The sequence below is a fragment of the Rutilus rutilus genome (genome assembly GCF_951802725.1).
Source record: "Rutilus rutilus genome assembly, chromosome: 4".
Taxonomy (NCBI): domain Eukaryota; kingdom Metazoa; phylum Chordata; class Actinopteri; order Cypriniformes; family Leuciscidae; genus Rutilus; species Rutilus rutilus.
In genome coordinates, this window is record NC_140212.1 from 7,956,668 (window position 1) to 7,971,640 (window position 14,973).

The following is a 14,973-nucleotide window of genomic DNA, read 5'->3' on the forward strand; positions in this document are numbered from 1 at the left end:
CCCCATATTTACAAAGCTCTTTGAACTTGATCATGCTTAATTTAACTACTTTAAACCAATTATGGGCATCACCACTGAAAGACCTCAAAGGAGGAGGATAACAGTGCCTATGTTTTGTGACAATAATGACCGATTTTTCACCCGCTGCCCCTGTGGCATCAAGACCGCCCAGCTTCAGAAAAGGAGGCTTTGTCTCCGGCTCTGAAACAATATTGTCCTTCCTGTTGGCCCGTCGCCCACAGAAACAAGAACGATTGAGTCCTGGTGTTTGGGGTTTGGCTAGGCAAGGTTGTGTCCTCTTTATAATCATATCTGAAGGCAGGCGTACAGTAGGGTGCACAAATATACACATGACATGGACGGGTCAGTCACCAAGTTGAATGTAAACTCAGCATAGCTCACACACTTGGGTTGGGAGTGACCAGGACTTTGGCAGAAGCCCGAGTTACAGAGATCCTGATGTTTTTCCAAGTGTTTCATAAGGGTTTGGGGTTTGAAACGGGGCCCAAGGCTGGTGTGGTGTGGGTTAGCAGAACAAGGTTTGGAGATGTGTAATGTAGAGATGTTTGAGGGTCTTAAGCATTGCTTCAGTTGTGTGGTATGGTGGCATCCTTTCTCACGTGTGTGTTTCTGATTAAATGGTGACACAGGAACTGGAATCAGTGAAGGAATTTACATTCGCACAGCAGGGCCAAATCACTCTCTCACTCAGAAATGCTGAGTGCATCTGTTGATATGAAGCCTATAAACACACATTTGCACACACTTTGATTTCTATTGGTCTTTAAGTTAGTTATAATTGCAATCAAATGATCCTATATAATGCAAATGGCCTCACAGGACCGTGATCTGGCTCTAGCAATGGAGCCTTGTGCACCACCACAGAAATACGAACTGAAGAGACTGACTAAATGAACTGAGACTCATCACTTGTTGCGAATGTGGCTGCTTTGAAGAGGAAGCTTTTATCGCTAGTTGTTTTGTCGTGTCACGTCTGGCACATGTCACTCTAAAATGCAACTTCTGGCAGTTTCAGAAGTGAATGAAGATATCTCTTTGTTAACAATGTTTCCGTTGAGAATGTGTCCATATTGCAAAACATATACTACTGTTCAAATTCAGCAAGGATGTAGTACATTTATCATAGTGTTTTGCACCGTTACAAACAACAGATTTCAGATAAATGCTGTACTTTTGAGCTTTTTATTCATCAAAGAATCATGAAAAAAAATTATCATGGTTTCCACAAAAATATTAAGCAGCACAATGTTTAACATTGATAATAATAATAATAAGAAGAAATTTTTTTTGAGCATTGAATCAGCATATTGGAATCATTTCTGAAGTTATTCAGTTATTTTTAATTGTAATATTCACAGTATTACTGTTTTTACTGTATTTTTGATTGAATAAATTCAGCCTTGGTGAGCATAAGAGACCTACTTTGTTTTAACCAAATTCTGAGGCAGGATTGCACACCTTTTCATGGAGAAAGGAATGCATTGCGACACTGAAAGTCATTCTAACATGGCAGATGAAGCGAGGAAAACGTTAATTACTTTTAACTGTTTAAAAAGTAACTTTTTTACCTAATATTTGTGTGCAGTGAAATTTTCTGACTAGCTTGCTGTTAGCTTAGCACCATGCTAATGTCAAATTCTATTTAAATAATCTGAGATTAAAGTCTCTTGTGCGCTTCATGTTTGTTTTGCACTTTCTGCCTATGTAGTGTGTCCAAACTCAATCACTTATGAGGTTATGAGGCTGCTTTGTGTCGACGGTTAGCAGTAAGACAGGCAGCTCAGTTTATTTATCACAGAAGCAAAACCTGCATGTGAGAAACGTGGTGAGACTCAACGATTCGTGGGATCTCTAGACAGATGTCTGGAGGTCTTTGTGGAAAGAATTGAAGTAGTTTTGGCCTTCATGTCGATGCATGTGCAATGCGTCTTCCTCACAGAGGAAATCAATGTGCCTGACTCTATCCTCCTCTGCCTTCTGTTTTTCTTTCTCAGGAGTGACATTACCCATACACCCTTCAGCCTGTGCTTTTACCACATCTCCACAAGAGGGAAGCCCAAACACTGCTGAAGATCAACAGTAAGTCATTGCACATCTGAGGGAAATGGCCAACCAAAAATGTTTTTCTTCAGAGTTGTTGTGATTGTATCCTACAGGAGGCAGCCAATCACACGCTCAGACAATCAGGGCCTGAATGCTACTGTAAATGTATACGTCCTGGTTACCTCTGCAACACCGCTGACCGCTTTCGTCCACCGCACAGCCTTGGTCAAAACGCACCTGGATAAAACTAGTCATGCTATTGAGGTAAGGAAACATTTTCCTTAGAGTGAGAAAGCTGTAAAACAATTACAGTTTAAATAAAACAATATCTGCATGTCAATACTCAAATGAGCTTAGAAATCATTATTAGGTGCCTTTTGGCTATTTTGATAAGCATTTATATATTTTTAAATCAGATCAGATGAGATTTCTCTAGTCTTAATATTGCAGTGTGTGTCCCTGTGCTGCAGTTTACTGATGATGAAGGCTTGGCTAAGCATTTATTCCTCATGTGATGTTTATTAGGCCTCCACGCAGCTGTGAAACACTGCTCTCATTGGTGTGTGTGTGTGTGTGTGTGTGTGTGTGATGCCAGATTACTTAAGAGGCTTCAGTCAGTCTTGCAAACAGCTGGAGGGCACATTGAGATCTAATATGAGACAGATCATGTTTACTGAGTTTCAATGGTTGATAAAAGAGTCCTGACAAACAAGCAGATCACTATAAAGCCTTCATAAAGGTCTGCTCGTTCCCCTCTGGTCCTGTGTGTGTGTGTGTGTGTGTGTGCGTGCACACCGTGTGATATAGATCACGATCATATGCAAAACTGTCTTAGACCGTTTGTGGGCAACAATGTGTCCTTGTGACAAAATCTCTCCTTAGTGTCATCTTCATTAAAAATAATGTTAGAGTTATGTCTATGGTAGCTCCTAATTAAGAAGGTTTAGTACAGGTTTTGTGTGGTCTAGTAATGTTATTTCACAAGCATAAACAATTGTTCTTCTACTGCCCTCTAACGGTACTGCTCTGTCATTACTCTTCAGGTGGGTTCGTCAACTTCCTCTGTCTGTTGTACTGCTGTGTACAGTGGAATGGTTTCTCTAATGTGATGATACTATGTACAGATCACTCACAAAGTTAGCGTGCCAAATACACATTTAATATTTTTACTGTTCACAAAGATGTTCTTGAAAACTCTGGGATTTATTAAAGTTAATATTAAAGGGATGGTTCACCCAAAAATGCTAATTGTCATTATTTACTCACCGTCAAGTTTTTCTAAATCTGCATGAAGTTCTTTCTTCTGTTGAATATAATGGAAGATATTTTGAAGAATGTTGGTAAACAAACAGTTTCTGGTCCCCATTGACTTCCCATTCCCATTCCCATTGAATGTATTTTTATTTCTATACTATGGAAGTCAATGGGGACCAGAATATTTGGTTACCCACATTCTTCAGAATCTTGAAATGAATATAGTTTTGGAACAACTTGAGGGTGAGTAAATGATGTCAGAACTTTCATTTTTGGGTGAACTATCCCTTTAACTGCATAGGCTAAACACTATGCAAAATCACTAAAAAAAGAAAATGACACAAGCTGAGCAGGAAATGTTTCTGACTTCTAAATAATTATTTTATAGCTATGTAATTGGTTCACTCAGAAAAATTAATTTATACTGTAAATATCCTTTATAACTCGTACTAAAACTTGTTGACAGTTAAAGGGATACTCCACTTTTTTGGGAAATAGGCTAATTTTACAACTCCCCCAGAGTTAAAGAGTTGAGTTTTACCGTTTTCGAATCCATTCAGCCGATCTCCGGGTCTGGCGGTACCACTTTTAGCATAGCTTAGCATAGATCATTGAATCGGACAGGACCATTAGCATCTCTCTCAAAAAAATGACCAAAGAGTTTCGATATTTTTCCTATTTAAAACTTGACTCTTCTGTAGTTACATCGTGTACTAAGACTGACGGAAAATGTAAAGTTGCGATTTTCTAGTCTGATATGGCTAGGAACTATACTCTCATTCCTGCGTAATAATCAAGAAACTTTGCTGCAGTGCAGCAGGCGTAATGATATGACGCAGCGCCTGAAAATAGTCCCCAGCTCAGTAACTTCCAACGTGACCGGGACTAAGTTCGTCTAACCTATTTTTTTTTTTGAGAGGGATGCTAATGGTCATGTCCGATTCAATGATCTATGCTAAGCTATGCTAAAAGTGGTACCGCCAGACCCGGAGTTCGGCTGAATGGATTCAAAAACGGTAAAACTCAACTCTTTAACTCTGGGGGAGTTGTAAAATGATCCTATTTCCAAAAAAAGTGGAGTATCCCTTTAAAGTCTGTTTTCCGTGTGGGAGAGCATGTCACTGGTAAATCAGTATTGATGAACAGGTTTTGTAGTGTATAATTTGCAGTGTTCTGCTCAATTTGTTTAGAGAGACTGAACGGATGCTGAATGATGGAGTGATGAGATCTCTCTGTTATTGATGCTCTTCATCTTTAGGTTTATGTACTGTGTCAGACCTCTCTCTCTCTTTCAGTTGCAGGTATTCTTTAGAGAAAGACTGGGTCTTTTGCTCTCTCATCAAGCCATTGATCACATGAATCGTGTTATCAGCGACATCCTGAAAGCTGCTCTATTATCCACAAAGGAGAGCAGCTCTTCACCAAGGTCATAAACACACATCATCCAGAAAGTGCCCACATACTTTAATCTTAAAAAAGTGTCTTTTGTTGTTATATAACAACAGATTATAAAAATACTGGTTACACTTTGCAGTAATAAAATAAAATCATATAATGCGTTGGGCAATATATTTGCTATCTGTGTTGAGGAAAGTTACTTTTAACAGTAATTCATTAAGTAACTAATTGCATTAGGCTACCTAGTTTCTTTTTATGGAAGGTAATGTTGCATTACTTTTGCATTACTTTTTCTCATCTGAGCTGGGCATGCTTGTTTGTTTTTAATAAACTAATAAATAATATTAAAATAATAATAAAAAGCCTCAGGTTGAACTGTAAATTCACACCTGTACAGTAGAGGGCGCAGCTCAAACAAACCTGGATTGCAGAAGAATAGGACAAATACTAATGTTGACCTTATTTTAAAGTGTTACCAAAAATATTTAAACCTGATAAATGTTTTTTTTAATGCATGACTAAAACTGTGTTTGTCCTGTATTTAACTTAAAAGCCATTGATTTAATAATTTGTTTTATTAATAATACTTTTGGCTATACTATATATATAATTTTATAATATATATGTTGATCAGCTCAATGTATAAAATCTTGATTCTTTTTTTTTTTCTTATAGGTGTATGCTGTGTTTTCAGTTAATGACCTTCTCATTGCACTATAACGCTTCTCTTCGTCCAGTGGTGGTGAAGGTAAGAATGAACACCCATCCATGATCTCCCATGCAAGCTCTCAATATGACCACTAGATGGCAGCATATCAACAAACACACACTTTCTGTCACAGCTTCAGACTGATCTACACTTTGATGGAATGAAGGACCCTCACTTTGACGGACAGATAGCCAAAGAGTATATGCTGGAGGATGTGCTGAAACTGCTTTTCCCAGTATGCAACAGTGAGCCCAGTTCACCTCTTAGAACGCAGGAAGAGACCCAAAAGGTAAAACGGACGTCCGTGTGTCCTTATGTTTTCAAAGTTACTTAATAAACACAGTTCTCTTCTTTCTTTTTTTTATGTGTCCTGACTCACTCCTTTTGGAGTGGATGTAGGCACATCCAAAAAATGTTTTCAGAACATTTATTCTGTGAGAGGAAATAAAATGTCCAATAACAGGTTTTACCGAGATACATTCAGTCATATCATCTTACCATATTTGCCCCGATGAGGCAACTTGGTCCATGTAAAATAAAACCGCCACTGAGTTTGTGTGATTTTAAACATATGTAAATTTAAAAGGACATTTATGAAACACGAGTAGAACTAATTTTATGAACCCATTCTTGCAAAAATCAATGCATTCAGTTCAGTCCAAAATACATATTTTTTCTGCTTGTGTTTCATGAATGAGGCCTATTTAATAAAAAGGGAATTAAAATGTCAAATAAGTCATTTCCCATGCCTTACAAACAGTCAATTTTTTATTTAGTTCAATTTCCTTGTCTTCTTTGTTGCTTTGTAAAATAGTCTTTTTTTTTTTCTTCCCATGCACATCACTAGTTTTTATCATTAATCATTAATTGTGGCCTAATTATTTGAACTCGTGCTGCAGTACGGTGACTGTGAGGGGCCAAACGGTCTGTGTCTGCCTCCAGATGAGATGCATTTACTGCGGCAGTTTAATCAGCACCTCAAAAGACCAGGACCCTTCCAGCTGGTAAAGACACATTTTATGTACTTTTAAATATGCTCATATTAGCTATAGTATATATGCTTAATATATAATATGGACTAACAGGCATACATTTAATTGAATTTGACATGCAAACATGCATAATGTTTGAAGGATCATTCCATGTAAACTTATCGCATAATAAACCTGTATGTCCCTGTTGTGCATTTTTGTCTGTTAAATAAATCAAGTGTGTCTGTGTGTGTGTGTGTGTGTTGGCAGCTGTACCCTATATCTTCTCCTCCTGATCATCTCCGCCATGATCTAATCCAGGGAGAGTCCCTCAGCGCACATGATTATGGATGGAGACCAGCTCTCATGGCCCTGCTCCAAGAACTCAGTCTTTACTACATGAGAAGACATCAGACTGAAAGGTTACACACATACTTGCACATCATGACACATTTGCAGATTCCCCGGGTTATATCATCAACCCTTATCCTTTCTCCAACGACGAGATGAGTTATACTGCAGGCGTGCAAAATTCTGCAAGGGTCCGGAGATAATTTCATACAAATAGTTTTGTATTCAATCATTCTTACTGATGTCCTGTTTTAAGCCTGTGGTGCATTAGGTCATCTGCAGTCCAGTCAAAACATTTGTTTTTACAGTATTTCTCACACAATATCTCCCAAACCTCCTGATGTCTTACTTTTATATATTCCCTTTTTTTCCTTTTAATTTTCTCATTCTCGCACATCACCTGTCACTGTAAAGAAACTTGAGAAAATCCAAAGCCCTATTGAGTGAATTATTCTCTTTTAGTTAATATTATTATTATTATGTAATGGCAATAATTCATTTGAAATGGTTTACAATAAAAAAAAAACTGTCAAATACACTTTTGCATTTTCAGAATAGCATAATTTCACATATTTTTTCATTTAGAAATGGTTAAAAAAAGCTCTGTTGTACAAAGTTATAACAGTCTTTGAGCATCTTACTACATTGAGGAATAATTGCAGCAATCTCATGTCCTTCAAACAAGTTAAGACACCTTTTCTGAACACTGATTGTTTTTATATGTTAAAATGAGGAGGGGAAAGTCATAAAATGCTTGCTTTTGCTATTCCTGGAAAATAATCTGCTAACGTACCATTCTTCCAATCACCTGCATTATTAAAGCATTTTAGAGCACTTGTTGAGTTTTCTACTTAAAATCGCTGTACTTTCTATAATTCCAACAGCTTGGATGAGCCAAAGAGCCCAGAGGCATCAGATTCACTGTCAAGAAAAGGCAAGTACCATGTGGTAACATATTAACCTGACTATAAGAATTACAAATAAACAAACATTTGTTTTTATAAAGCACCTACTGTTTTTACTTAATAAACTTTTTTTTTTACAACTGCACTGTAAACCCGAAGTTGGCAAAACTGAAAAAAATTAGGCAATCAGTTACATCAAAATTGTAAGTGAAGAAATTCAAAGTTTAAGTAAGCAGAACTGGAAGATTTTTATTTTAATGCAGCATTTTATTTGCTCTTAACTTGAAATATTTGAGTAAGTTAAATACATTTAACTTCTAATTATCATGTCTCAACTAGTAGTGTCAATGTGGCTACTAGCTTTAACTATTATTCAGTAAATTCTAACTTTCTAATTGGTACCACAATGCTTTGATAGTATTAGTATGGCATATCAATTGCTAGAGTACAGCGAAATACAACAGTTATCATATTTCTGTTCTCAAACTAATGTTCCACTCGTCAACATGATGGTAACCCCCCCCCCCCCCCCCCCAAAAAAAAACACATAACAGAAACTCTTCTAAATTAGCATAGCAAAAAAATAAACACTACTAAAATTCCCACTTAACATTAATCTTGAAAAAAACACTTAATTTTAGCATTTACTCACCCTTTCGAGTGTCATGGTAAAGCATGCTGGGAAATAGAAATCCCCAGCCCTGTTTCAGTCAAATTTAACAGTCTAAATTAAATGAAACAATTAATGTGTTAAATACTCAAAAAAGTAATTTTGATTGAACTAATTTGTTTAATTGAAGTTTACCCCACTCAAACCAATTAATTATTTTGACAATTATTTTTTACAGTGCACTGGTAATCAGTATAAAACCATTAAATGCGCCTTCTGTTTTAAGGGAGGTGTGTTGATCCTCACCTGAGGCAGTTGTACACAGACCCTCCGATGGCCCTGATGCCGACGTTTAACGCATGGATGAAGGAATATCGAGCCGAGGTTCCATTTGATGTGATCACCATTCATATCCGGCCAGAACCAGTCAGCCCACACTGTCACATTCACCTGGACGAACATCGTGGACCCAGGTAGACCAAACCTATATGGCATAACCACGAACTCAATGGCCAGATTGTAGAATTAATTATTGTGGCATTCAAATGTACATTTAAGAGATTAATTTTATGTGCATAAAATGAATCACGGAAACTTTACTGTGTGGACTGAGCAGCCATGCAGTCAGTGTTGTAAAACACTGCAGCTTGAGCTGGGAAACAATGAACAAAGGGTATGCGGTACGGTTAGTGCTGTCGCTGCTTTTTTCTTGGTAATCAGATCTAGCTTCTTATGTGTCAGCTCAAACTCACTTCACCGTTTGATTGATTTATCAGATTAATTTCTGAATTTGCTTTCCCATGCATGGCGAGTCACACACATACACACACACATTTAAATTCCCTGATTACTGTCTACTGGACTCCATTACAGCCTGTAATCTCTAATACCCACAGAGGGGGAAAAAGCGCTTTTACACATTTAAAGCTGACCCTGACCCAAGATTATAATAAGCAGCTATTGGGCTTTTAATTGGTATTTAATAAAGAAATGTTTAATGATGATAATAATAAATAACACAGTCAACAAAAAACATGGATATGCTTTTTATAATGTTCAATAATGTATATTTTAATAATATTTATGTATATTGATATATATATCAACCTGACTTCATTAGATTGTATCAATGAAAATAATTGTATTGGTTAGATTACATATAAATATCTCCTTAAAATAACAACTGCAAGTTCCCACTTTTTACAGTGAAGCCTTTCGGAGAAAGACTCAATTGTAAGGTTATACTCATAGAAAGCAGAGGGTTGATGGATCCGTCTGAAAGCAGTCTGGGCTGTCTCTTTTCTCAAGGTTTTGTGAAAGCACAGACTTATTTGTCCACGAGTGAGGGGTCACCTGTTGACTGGGACCCAGTTTTAATCCACAGTAATCCTCCTCCCCTGTCGCAGCAAGAATAACCCCAAAAGTGAAGGGTGTGTGTGTTTGTGAGTGTGTGTGCGCATAAGTGATCGAGGTACACTGAGTTCCTCAGAACTTTCCTCTGTTTCCTTCAGAATTGCAAACTATCCAGTTGGCCTGGGCAACAGCAGAATCAACATTCTGGTGATGGACGAATCAGAGGCCGAGCCTGTCGTCATGACGATATACACTCTGCACATATACCGCGAAAGCAGGCCCAGTCTGCCAATGTTTGATGAGTATGTGATGTGCAGCTTTGTGCAGGTATGCTAGACAAACACACACACTCTCACCAACTCCTCCCCTAAACTCAGCAGCAGACACTAATACACACATCTGTCTAAGAGGAATTTGTCGGCTTACATTCCTACACTCTCAGAAAAAAGGTACAAAAGCTGTCACTGCGGTGGTACCCTTTCAAAAGGTACACCTTTGTTCCTTATTTACCCCTAAACGGTTCATATTAGTATCTTAAAGGTACATATTAGTACCTAAATGGTACATACCGCCCCATTGACAGATTTTATACCTTTTTTTCAGTAGTCTTGAATCTTTAGAACTGGTTTTAAACTAAGAAACTCTCAATTTGAGGATGTTTACTTCCATCTTGGATTCAGTCCATCCAACACTCAGTCACTTTCTTTCTTGTGGATGTTCAGGTTTCAGTGCAAGCTGATAGCGCTGATCGTAGACTCAGTTATACTGGATCACAGCAGGTTTCTGTCACACAGTGTTGACTCATGCTTGTGTGTGTGTGTGTGTATGTGTGGGTGGGGGTGGGGGGGGGATTAACACATTGATAAATGATTTAATCATTGCCATTTATATGCAACAATATTTACCTACATGTATTATTATTTTTTACCAAATTATTGTTAAATTTGTTTTGAGTGGGATGCAAATGAATCATTGAATTGATTTAAAGGGACCAACAATAAAACATTATTTTGTTACTGAATTAGATATGTTTTAAATATTATTCCAAAATGTATTTTTAATCGTCACTACTTCTCAATGGTTTCTTTGTATGTCATGCTTCTCTGGATCAAAGTGATGCAACAGAATGGGGGGAAAAAGCCAAATGAGTGAACAAGAAAAAGAGAGCGACAGTGTTCGTGACTCTGTGGATCTCTAGCTCATTATGAAAGTGTTTTATGGTGTATGTCTAGTGATAATGAGCTGATGACAGCATAATCCTTAGGGATTCCTGTTTGGTTGGAGCTTCAGTGAGCATGAACCACTTTTGGATTCAGGCATCATAAGTTAAGCGTAAGTTACTGGAGTGTTCTCTGAAAAGATTCAGGACTTCAAAACTTACCAAGTGATGAGCTGTGAGTTTTCTTAATGGGTCAATCTCATTCTCTAACTGTGTTTTTGTAAAATTAACATAGGAGATTAAACTAATTCCTCTGTATGTTCTCAATTATTCAGTTCTGTTCTATCCAACTATTGAACACCAGAGACTTCATGTTAACATGCACAAAGCATGTTAATGTGTCTGGGCTGACCACTTGTGATCGGATCACCCAAGACCAATATTACTGTCAGGTGTAAACCGGGCTTTTGACTGAATATTTGGGATAGTTGTTACCAATCGGACCAATTGGTAAGACTGTGTCCTGTGTTGGAGGACTTATTTTGGTCTCCGATCTTCAGTGTGTATGAGAATTGCAACAGCTCCTTTCTTACATATGACATTCCTTCATTTATCCCATGATCCCTGGAGGGGAGAATGGGCTGGAAATCGAGCATTTTATCACTTTCCCGTTCAAAGACAAATCAAAAGGTTCTCTGAGGCTTTATTTACAGCGAGACAAACATATTCATAACTCTTCTCTTTGTGTGTCAGGGACACAATCCTAAAACCATAAGCAGCATCAGAATTTACTGACTAGCGTTCACATGGGTATATTCAGAAAGCAACATTCTGTTGATGGAGTGACCAAAAGATATCCATATGTGTCAAAAGATAATTCACCATGTGTACCTCATTAATACGCACATGACTTCCTGACCTCATCCAGCATATAAATACGAGCACTAAGCTTGATGAATTGTCCGCTGTTTTACATCCAGCTGGAAAAGTTTTGTTTGCAACACATCATCTCCTTTATTCATTCACTTATTTAAGGGTGACATGAAGCATTACCCAACATCCCTGATGATGATTTAGGGTTTTAGGGAATTTATGTAGTATAGTTTTCATTAAACTGAACAATAGTTGTTTATTTTATTTTATTTTGTGTGTGTGTGTGTGTGTGTGTGTGTGTGTTCCTCCATTTTATAAGATTTAAATTTAGAATATATATTTATAAGATTTGACTATACAAAATACAAACCTGACCTTTTCTTCAATAAAACTTTATTGTGTGGTTTGTAAAATATTACAGACATTAGTTTCTTCAGCACAAATTAGACACAGTTCACCCAAAACTACAAATCGTTGTTTACTCTCCTTGTCATTCCAAAACGATGACTTTCTTTCTTCTGTTGAACAGAAAGGAACACATTTTAATAATGTTTCAACTGTTTTTGTCTCTGTTTGTCTCTCTCTCTCATCATTAGTCTAAACCGTTAAAGGCTATTTTTTAAATGAAAGTGGGTGCTGTTTTCTGACTTTCAGGGAACGCTCTCCCCATCTCTGTGTTGACATATGGCTTGTGATTGAATGGGTTTTGACTAGGAAGCATTTTTTTTTCTGAGCAGAAGCCACAATGTGGTTTTATAATTCTGGAGCTGTTCCCCTGCATATGATGGGTGTTTTTCAAGCTTCGAGGTGACATTCAGACATAACGGATAAGATTGGCTTGTTGGCGTCTGTTCTGTTGATTTACATAGATATTTTTATTTATGAACTTTTCAAATGTTGGCACAATCTAAAGTCAACTCTTTCGTTTTCCATTTTTTTTGTATTTGTATCTCACGCCAAGACACATAGGGTGGTCTTGAGGGAAAACGATGCAAGAGATTTTAATTCTTTCCAACTGCATATGCGCATCTTTTTACACCACAATCCTTCTATGGAGCGGTTCACACAAGCGTTAAGACAGCGGTGGAACAGAACGCATGGGTCTCGTTTTAACTTGACACGCCGTCATATAAACATGCCGCGAGATGTTACACAACTGCAAAGACATTCGTATTCAGACGCTCGGAGCGTCTCTTTGTCCTGCTTTAGGTGGATTACTGTGGAAAACATTAGCGCAGAAGGGACAGGGGAGGCAAGGTGGCAGCTCACAGGAATTCTTTTGAAGCTACAGCATGTCGACATCCACGTCCACCATCTGCCCTCCCTCTCCTCTTCTCAACGCTCTCTCTGTTTGTCATTACAACCCTCATCATCCATCAAAGCTCTGCGGTGGCAAAAAATCACCCCTTTTTGACTCTGATGCTAAAGCAATTAGTTTAGCATAGATTGGACTAGTAAAGGAAAATTTCACTCAAAAAAGGGAAATCATTTACTTGTCTTTAAAACCCAAGCCTAAAGTCTTTTGTTGTTGTAGTTGCTGTTGTTTTTGTCGTTCATATAATGAAAGTCAATGGGGTCCCACATTTTTTGACTTCAAGATGTCATCTTTTGTGTTCTGAAGAAGAAATAAAGAGTCGTACAGGTTTGGAGCAATAAGGGTGAGTAAATGATGCCACAATTTAAGTTTTTGGGTGATCTATCCCATTAAATTATCGACCCTATATTCCAAATTCTTCAGAATACTTGAAAAATCCATTACAAGTGGACGACCTTTATGATACATTTATGGTGTTTTTGAAACCATATTTGAATCTTTAAACCTTCTGAAGATCTTTTCTCTGAAACATGAGCCTCGGCTTTTTAGATATGGTGGATTGTTACTTCATTCTCTCCAGTCTCTCCATTCTGAGGCAGTTGAAGTGAGTTTGTCTGTCTCTCGTTCCTTCGTCTGGTGTTGTCGTTAGTCAACTGACCCCTGCTTCCTAAAGCCCACTCCAGCTGAGAAGTGTACCACAGTGTGTTTGGCACACTGGTGTGTGTATGGAGTCTTCTGGGTTTATGGAGTCGGTAATTAGGAGAAGGGACGTATTCTGTGTCACCCTGGCACTGTAAACATACAGATGAGGTCTTTTTAAAATAGTGTGACCTTTTCAATGCTGTATGGCTTAGAAAACCAATGAAGTGCTAAAGAATGTAATGGTCTGTTAGGAGTGAGATTATTTCTGTAGGGAAACTGGCATGTGTTGGACAATGAATGTGGTTTTTTTTAAACCATGATTTGTCTGACTTCAACTTAAGGATGAAGAGAAAACCAGTAAAAATTTGTTTATAGTTACAATTTTCAGTAGGGATGCCGAGTTAGTATGTTCAATTATGAAATTATCAAAAAAGCTAACTTTTTAGCACATTTATCTGAAACAAAAATACTCATCTATGTACCTATGTTTTTTTATTTTATATTTTACCTGTTTTTACATTTCCTTAAAGGAGATACTGAATAAATTGTTTAATATATATATACTAACATATAGCATACCCACGACAATGGTTTTATTAACATCTTACTGGCCCTGGGAACTGAATTTTCAGTTTATGAATGTTGCTTCAGTCCATTTAACTAACTCCCAAAAACCACCTGGACTCTTTTCCTATACCAAGTGCTCTCTCTCATCTGTTCTCTTTTCATGTTTTTCTCTCATTTCTTCCCCCTTCACCTCAATGGGTCAGCGAGAGTACCATGATGGTCATTGCTGGATGTCTGTAAAATGGGCGGGGGGTTTGAGGACCACCAGCACCCCCTACCAAACACAAGCTCCATTCACCCTGCTGGGCTTTGAAGTCCTCTCGAGTGTCTCTGGCCACTGTATTGTCAGGCTAATGCAGAATGTTGCCCGATTGTTGGGGCAATTTGATTTTTAATTAGTTGAAGATGACACAGGCAGGATGGCAGGTATGCAAACAGTTATTACTCCCACCCACAATGAGTTGCATCAATGTATCGACTCCCATACACGCATCTTCCTCCTCAGGCTTCCTTTATTTCTGTGTGAACACCTGCTTTCATCTTGTAGTGAAAACAAACACACTAAAGACAATTATGAAGCACTATTGTAATGGTGCCAGTGAACATGAACATAGACGTTTTATTCTCAAAGCCCAAAGGAGCCATAGGTTAATCTGTCTTGTTAATCTTTTCTCCTTTTGTTTTCTTTAGTTTTTTTGCACAATCCTGCAGTAATACCGAAAGGAACTGTAGCCTCAAATGTGTCCCAGACGTGTTGAGCTGTAGATATGGTTCTCACCTTTTTTATCGTCCACTAGGGGAA

The 14,973-nt window shown here is 37.8% G+C and overlaps 1 protein-coding gene across 1 annotated transcript in view; it reads left to right on the forward strand.

The window, feature by feature from the left end:
* The window catches only part of cped1 (cadherin-like and PC-esterase domain containing 1), a 49,472-nt gene that overhangs the window by 13,227 nt on the left and 21,272 nt on the right, over positions 1 to 14,973 (forward strand). Inside the window, exons 5-14 of the mRNA XM_084406226.1 lie at positions 2,016 to 2,100; positions 2,178 to 2,328; positions 4,614 to 4,744; positions 5,392 to 5,464; positions 5,559 to 5,714; positions 6,325 to 6,429; positions 6,667 to 6,818; positions 7,632 to 7,681; positions 8,549 to 8,735; positions 9,774 to 9,942. Of these exons, the coding sequence (XP_084262352.1) occupies positions 2,016 to 2,100; positions 2,178 to 2,328; positions 4,614 to 4,744; positions 5,392 to 5,464; positions 5,559 to 5,714; positions 6,325 to 6,429; positions 6,667 to 6,818; positions 7,632 to 7,681; positions 8,549 to 8,735; positions 9,774 to 9,942 (1,259 nt within the window). The remainder of the gene's footprint in view (positions 1 to 2,015; positions 2,101 to 2,177; positions 2,329 to 4,613; positions 4,745 to 5,391; positions 5,465 to 5,558; positions 5,715 to 6,324; positions 6,430 to 6,666; positions 6,819 to 7,631; positions 7,682 to 8,548; positions 8,736 to 9,773; positions 9,943 to 14,973) is intronic.